Source organism: Hypomesus nipponensis, chromosome 22 (assembly GCF_054491055.1).
Source record: "Hypomesus nipponensis isolate SF chromosome 22, ASM5449105v1, whole genome shotgun sequence".
In the NCBI taxonomy this organism is placed as follows: domain Eukaryota; kingdom Metazoa; phylum Chordata; class Actinopteri; order Osmeriformes; family Osmeridae; genus Hypomesus; species Hypomesus nipponensis.
Genome location: NC_140382.1, coordinates 20,252,501 through 20,260,000, shown reverse-complemented (window position 1 = coordinate 20,260,000; position 7,500 = coordinate 20,252,501). Strand labels below are relative to the sequence as shown.

Below are 7,500 nucleotides of genomic sequence, written 5' to 3'. Positions count from 1 at the left end.
AGAGAGAAGCCCTTCAGAGGGGGATATAATAGTAGTCCAACAACCTCACAGACCTCTCTCCGTCTCCTTTTCAACCTCCCTCCCTCCCTCCCACCCTCCCACCCTCCCTCCCTCCCTCCCTCCCTCCCTCCCACCCTCCCACCCTCCCTCCCTCCCTCCCTCCCTCCCTCCCACCCCCCTTCCTTTTCAACCTTCCTCCCTCCCACCCTCCCTCCTTTTCAACCTCCCTCCCTCCATGTCTCACTGGCCAAACAGGTGTTTTCTTTTATCTTTCTTCTTCCCCCTCCTATACCTTCGGCTTTCTTCCTTTGTTCTAATGTCCTCTCTCCCTCCTTCTCTCCCTCCCAGGAGGAGACAGAGAGAGACAGAGAAAGAGACAGGGAGAGACAGAGAGAGAGAGAGAGAGAGAGAGACAGAGAGAGAGAGACAGAGAAAGAGACAGGGAGAGAGAGAGAGAGAGAGAGAGAGAGAGAGAGAGAGAGAGAGAGAGAGAGAGAGAGAGAGAGAGAGGGAAAGAGGGAGAGAGAGTGAGAGAGAGAGAGAGAAAGAGAGAGAGAGACAGGGAGAGACAAAGAGAGAGAGAGAGAGAGAGAGAGAGAGAGAGAGAGAGAGAGAGAGAGAGAGAGAGAGAGAGAGAGAGAGAGAAAGAGAAACAGATAGAGAGAGAGAGAGACAGAGAGAGAGAGAGAGAAAGAGAGAGAGAGAGAGACAGAGAGAGACAGGGAGAGACAGAGAGAGAGAGAGAGAGAGAGAGAGAGAGAGAGAGAGAGAGAGAGAGAGAGAGAGAGAGACTGTGTTCGTACCGTGGGCCACCCAGCCGTGTTTGCACTGGTCACATGTTCTCAGATGGATCTTGCCTGGCTGGAAGCATTCACATGTGCAGTTCACCAGAGTACAGCGGATAGCCTGAGAGGGGAGGAGAGGGGAGGGAGGGGGAGGGAGGGGGAGGGAGGGGGAGGGAGGGGGAGGGAGGGGGGAGGGGGAGGGGGAGGGAGGGGGGAGGGAGGGGGAGGAGGGAGGGGGAGGGAGGGGGGAGGGAGGGGGAGGGAGGGAGGGGGAGGGGGAGGGAGGGGGAGGGAGGGAGGGAGGGAGGGGGAGGGAGGGGGAGGGAGGGAGGGGGAGGGAGGGATGACACGTCAATCAACTGCTCAGAAAAGAGTGCAAAAACTAAAGGCGCAAGTACGTGTGTGTGTGTGTGTGTGTGAGAGAGAGAGAGGAAGTGAGAGGGAGAGACAGAGAGAGAGAAAGAGAGAGAGAAAGAGACAGTTATATGTGAGAAAAAGTGGTCATCAATCACATTGTCAGGAAAACAGAAGTGACAAGCTCATGATCGCACACACACACACACACACTCACAGTCTGAGGCTGTAGTCAGTATTAAACACAAAAAATTCATCACTGAGCACCTGTGATTTTAAGTCTGAAGAATATATATAGTCGTAAAATAAAATACAAATGTGATTCATTGTAAAAACATCTTTCACGTTATGTCATATTAATGAGGCAATCAATTTGTGAACTACGCTTCCCAGCATTCACCTGGAGCGACAGCCACTTCACTTCCTGTACAATTTGACTTGTTTTGACTGGAGAGCTGCACTAAGGGTCTCTGAAAGCTCTTAGCTGAGGTGAAGTGTCCAGCCCTGACAGGGGCGTTCGGGGCGTCTGTCCTGCTGTTCACGTTTGATTTTGTCGATTGTGAATAAATAAATTAATCAGAAATAATTAGTTAGAAAAATGTGTTAGAAATGAGAAAATAATACTTTTTGTCTGTTTTTTCAACCTTTTTAGTGTTGGATAAAATGGGAGATAGATTGAGAGTGTATATTTACATTTTGACAATTTGTCCATCTCTCTCTCTCTCTCTCTCTCTCTCTCCTCTCTCTCTCTCTCTCTCTCTCTCTCTCTCTCTCTCTCTCTCTCTCTCTCTCCCTCTCTCTATCTCTCTCCTCTCTCTCTCTCTCTCTCTCTCTCTCTCTCTCTCCCTCTCTCTCTCTCGTCCCCTCCAGCATGAACCAGGATTGTGAACAGGCTGTAAGGTGCCAGTGAGACAGCTTCCCAGTCATTGGCTGTAACAGACGTGGCTGCACGCAGGAAGAGGGGGATTAGGAAGAGAGAGGTCAACAGAGAGATAATAAGAGGTGGAAATACCAAACATGGATATCAATCAGTGTTGGCACCGAATTGCCTTATCAAACCTGTTATTCTGAAAGATGAAAGCCATTAATCTAAAACACACACTTGAACACACACACAGATTACTGAAAACATTTGCGGTTGCATTAGATTTACCCAACAAGACCTGCTGTGGAAATTAAACATTTTCCAGATTTTCTTTTTTTTCATTTGATGAAAAAAAGAAAATGTCTTGACGTGTGGACAAAGAAGTAAAAAACGCAGAAGAAAATGAATACAAATGAAAAATATAAACATGGTTCTTTGATGTGGGGATTCTGAACAAAGCATTGGACAGGGAAGGTTCTAGTTGGCCAACATGTTTTGGAGGGGAACTGTTCCACCACAGAACCCAGAAGGCGGTGTTCCTGAGCTGGAAGAGTGGAACCCCAGCGTGAGTAATCACCCTGATTACAGGGTAAAACCCTCCGACCCTCGTTCGGATGAATTATGTGTTCAAGAAGATGGATGGGACTCCAGACTGTTTATTTTGACAGGAATATCACAATCATACGGTATGCTGCATGTGTGAGTGTGTCTGTCTGTTTGCTGAAAGATCAGATTACTAGTGCTTTGTTTCAACTTTATGAATTTACCGCCTCTACTTGATAAGTGTCTTATCAAACCGCCAGAGGAATTGTTGCTCTTAGACTGTGACCAGAGTATGATGCGACACTGGTGTGACACACACACACACACACACACAGGGTCGTAGGTTGGAGTCCAGTTGTGACGGGATCTGTATTACACAACCCCAGAAACACACTGATCAGCACTTCAAACTATCAGACAGGGTGAATACACACACACACACTCTTTCTAAACCTTCTCCAAACTGCAGATACACTGAAACCTTGTTTTCCTTCTGATCTAAATCCACCTTGCATGACATCCTCTCAGAAGCAGTATTCCAAAGTGACACTTTGGATTACGTCACTTGGCAGGTCGGTAATCCTTGTGCCGCCAGGCAGCCTGCAGGACCAAATAATCTAACAGGATTAGACCCCCAGGTGTTCCTGACCAGATTAGCAGGCTAGGTATCAAAGTGAACACGGGATAATCCCAGATTAGCCCAAACATTACATCTCATCGGCCACATCAACTGAGAGTGCTCATCAGCCTAAATGACAGCGTTCACACATCACTAGCACAGCTCTCGACGGTTTCCCTCTTCATTTTCTTCCTAGATCAAATATGCTTAATCCCTCCAGACGCTACCTGGGATTAGAGGGTGAGAGGGGATTAGCAGGAAACAGACACAAGACTGACTTCCTGTCTGACACTTGCTCGTGGTACTTCGAGGGTCGGTTAGCGATCACTGCACGATTACGAGACGTTTTTCTGTTACTGTGAGTCTCCCCGTGTTCACTTCCTGTTACTGTGAGTCTCCCTGTGTTCACTTCCTGTTACTGTGAGTCTCCCTGTGTTCACTTCCTGTTACTGTGAGTCTCCCTGTGTTCACTTCCTGTTACTGTGAGTCTCCCTGTGTTCACTTCCTGTTACTGTGAGTCTCCCTGTGTTCACTTCCTGTAGGGAGCAGTGGAGGAGGTGGGGGACCCCCTGGTCTCCTACTTGACCCTGGGAGGGGGATGTGATTGGATGGGAGCCGTTCTTGGCACGTGTTGTCTGTTTTAGTACCAAACACATCTTAAAACATGCAGCGAGTGCTGCCTTGTTTATTTGGCTGTAAACACACACGTACACACACTCACCTCCTAACTGTTTCAACACAGTCACTCTCACAGAAACAAACGGCTTTTAACAGCAGGCCACCATGCGACACTCTCCACACACACACACACAATCCCTCCTAATGAACACTCTAACAGCACGCAGCCTCCAAAGGAAAACATGAGTGCGTATGAAACGCACCTCCCTGTTTAAGAGCAGGGGCTGTGACAGCTGACAAGATAGTTAAGGGGCGTCTAATACGGCAATTAGGGCAGCGCTGTCTGCGGGGCATCTGCTGTGACAAGACCCCCTTTCTCTAATCACTGACTTATTAGGCTAGCAAGACGAGCTGCACCTCTCACACCCCCCCATCCCAACCCCATTAAGCAGACAGACACATTAAAGAGCATTAGAGGGAGGGGGAAGTAGGGAGGGGGAGGGAGGGGAGGGGAGGGGGAGGGCTTGGTCGTCTGCTGAAGTAGTACTGCAGGGTGGGGGGAGGGCAGAGGAATAAAACGAGAAGATGGAAGGGATGGAGGGAACATTATTTTGTATTTGCTGGAGAGATTTGAAAGGAGGATAGAGAGAAATAGGTAGAGAGAGAGATGGAGAGAGAGATGGAGAGAGAGATGGAGAGAGAGATGGAGAGAGAGAGGGAGAGAGAGATGGAGAGAGAGAGAGAGAGAGAGATGGAGAGAGAGATGGAGAGAGAGATGGAGAGAGAGATGGAGAGAGAGAGAGAGAGAGAGAGAGAGAGAGAGAGAGAGAGAGAGAGAGAGATGGAGAGAGAGATGGAGAGAGAGAGAGAGATGGAGAGAGAGATGGAGAGAGAGATGGAGAGAGAGAGAGAGAGAGATGGAGAGAGAGAGAGAGATGGAGAGAGAGATGGAGAGAGAGAGAGAGAGAGAGAGAGAGAGAGAGAGAGAGAGAGAGAGAGAGATGGAGAGAGGATCCAACATCTCTCTCTTAGTCTGTGTCTGATCAGGACCAGGGCTGGACTGGGGTCTCTCACACACACACACACACACGTGTGTGTGCTATCTGAGTCCAGATACAGAGCATTAGTCATCTACACAAGCGTCTAGCCAGACCTTCCTCTTTGGCTCGCAACTAAAGAAGGAGATGTACAGTGAGAGAGCACGAGTGTGTGTGTGTGAGCATGTGTGTGTTTGTGTCTGGGGGAGTGAAGGGACTTTCAGAATCAGGTCAGGAAAGGGTGTGTGTGTGGCTCTCTTCAGAAGTGATGACATTCTTTCAGAGTTCAAACAATCACCACACTACAAGATTAACAACTAACCACTTCTCCCATGTCACCTCCACACACACACACACACACACACACACACACACACACAGTGGAGTCACACCAGACACATGTCCAGGTGTTATCAGGTTGAAAGTCCATGTCCTAACCAGCTAAGGACTTGTTATTAGGTTGGGCCACTGTCACACACACACACACACACAGAGGCCAGGCCACATTATGTCCAATCTTCCTCCTTCCTTTTCTCCTCGTCCTAGCCAGGACAGCTGTGATCTGACTGACTGGCTGACTGACTGAATGACTGTGCAGGCCGGCTGGTTGGCTGGCTGGCTGTTTGGGTGGCTGGCTGGCTGGCTGTTTGGGTGGCTGGCTGGTTGGCTGGCTGGCTGGTTGGGTGGGTGGGTGGGTGGGTGGGTGGCTGGCTGGGTGGCTGGCTGGTTGGCTGGATGGTTGGGTGGTTGGCTGGTTGGGTGGCTGGCTGGCTGGCTGGTTGGCTGGTTGGTTGGCTGTCTGGATATTGTTCCTTGGCTCTGGAATAGAATCCTCCACCATGTCGAACTCAGGCCCACAGACCACAAGTCTTGTTTGGCGAGTTAAGAAAAGCTTCAATTTAAATGAGTTCCCTCTGTTCCGTGCGTGTTGAGCTTGTGTGATTGCGTGTGTGTGGTGTGGACCTGATTGTGTGTGTGTGTGGACCTGTGTGTGTGTGTGTGTGGACCTGTATGTGTGTGTGTGTGTGAGTGCCACGGCAGTTCCAGATGGATATTTGTCTCCGCTGGCGGGTCACTGTACAACACAGGTCTGGCCCTCGTCCGCCCCACCACATATCCTCTCATCCGTGAGCTTGCTGCTGAAACGCAGTCAATACCCTGCCAGGAAATGTGCTCCCAATGTGTGTGCGGCTGGGGGGGGGGGGTCATAAAGATGAGGGTCCAGGGGGGGGGGTGGGGTGGGGGGGATAGATAGCTCAGGACTTCACAACGTCTCCATATTGGAACCAGGTGACAAATAAAAGCCGTAGGATGAAGAGAGGCTTTGTAGCCGGGCGCAGCACGCTAGCAATACGAAGAGAGTTAGCACTTTCTACTCCACAGCTAATTCTTGCTTGTTTGGCTTCACTCGTGGGGCACCACGTTATACAAGAGGCTGGTTTTCTCGCAACGCCGGAGCGCTGGAAAGTAAACAACGATTCATCGCTTGTGCTGAAAATTGCCCCCCACAGTTTTAAAGAGGTTATAGTAGGCTGCCTGTGTTGTGTTCCATTACAGCCTGTCTGTCCTCCATGCGGGGTCGGGGTTTTAGCCGCACGGGTCCCAGTGGCTGAGCCAGAGGTCCCTGTCCTGTGAGCAGCTGTCTGACTGGCCTGTGGCGCAGCAGGGCTATGCTAATAGGAACCAAATGGGGTGTGACTCCCTGCTGAATACCAGCAGGAGGAGGAGGAGGAGGAGGAGAAGGTTTGGTACAGAGACCCCTACACCCCAACTCTTCCCTCTGCCCTTTTATCCCCTTTTGTTTTCTCTGTCTCTCCTCTCTTCTGTCAAACAAGTAGAAAAATGAACTCTCTCCCTCCTTCACTGCCCTTCTCTCTCTCTCTCTCTCTCTCTCTCTCCCTCTCTCTCCCTCTCTCCACTGTGGTTGTGTTTGGGTATCTTCAGCTGTGTGACAGGTAAGGAGATGTATGTTTCTTCAGCATAGTCACCTAGAACCTGTTATCACGCAAGGCCACAGACTGCAGAAGAGCATTAGTGAATAAATATTCTGCTCCTCCATCTGTTTCATGTTAAGATTTAACATTAACTGCTCGTTGTGCTGAAGGCCGGCCAAAACTCAGCAACAAAAAAAATACTAAAAACACAATAGAACTGAGAGAGAAGAGAAGAAAAGAAAGAATTAAATAAAATAAACCTTGAAGAGGATGAGGAGGGGGAGAGAAGTGGAAAAGGATTAGCAGAACAACGAACACAGATGAATTTCAGATGTTTTTCAGCCGTTGGTGTACTTCTTCAAACACGATACGTGATCCGTCCTACGAGCGCCGCTGGAATAGACCCTGCCAGGCCACCGTACTGGAATAGACCCTGCCAGGCCACTGTACTGGAATAGACCCTGCCAGGCCACCGTACTGGGATAGACCCTGCCAGGCCACCGTACTGGACACTTTACCCAGGGGGGGGGAGAGGAGAGGAGGGGAGGGGAGCGGAGGAGAGGAGGGGAGGGGGAGAGGGGAGGGGATAGGAGGGGGAGAGGGGAAGAGGAGAGGAGATTTTCGACAGTCAACACTAGAGATTCTGACCATGTTGTGACAAGACAAGGCTCCCTGGCATACCATGATATCAGGGGACAACCTGTGTGAGAGGACTAGAAGACCCCTGTCATAAGACACTCATCAA

At 49.9% G+C, this 7,500-nt stretch overlaps 1 protein-coding gene across 1 annotated transcript in view; it reads right to left on the bottom strand.

Moving 5' to 3' along the window:
* Nucleotides 1-7,500, bottom strand: part of bnc2 (basonuclin zinc finger protein 2) — a 99,372-nt gene that overhangs the window by 46,185 nt on the left and 45,687 nt on the right. The window contains exon 3 of the mRNA XM_084687909.1: nucleotides 804-906. Within this exon, the coding sequence (XP_084544035.1) occupies nucleotides 804-906 (103 nt within the window). The remainder of the gene's footprint in view (nucleotides 1-803; nucleotides 907-7,500) is intronic.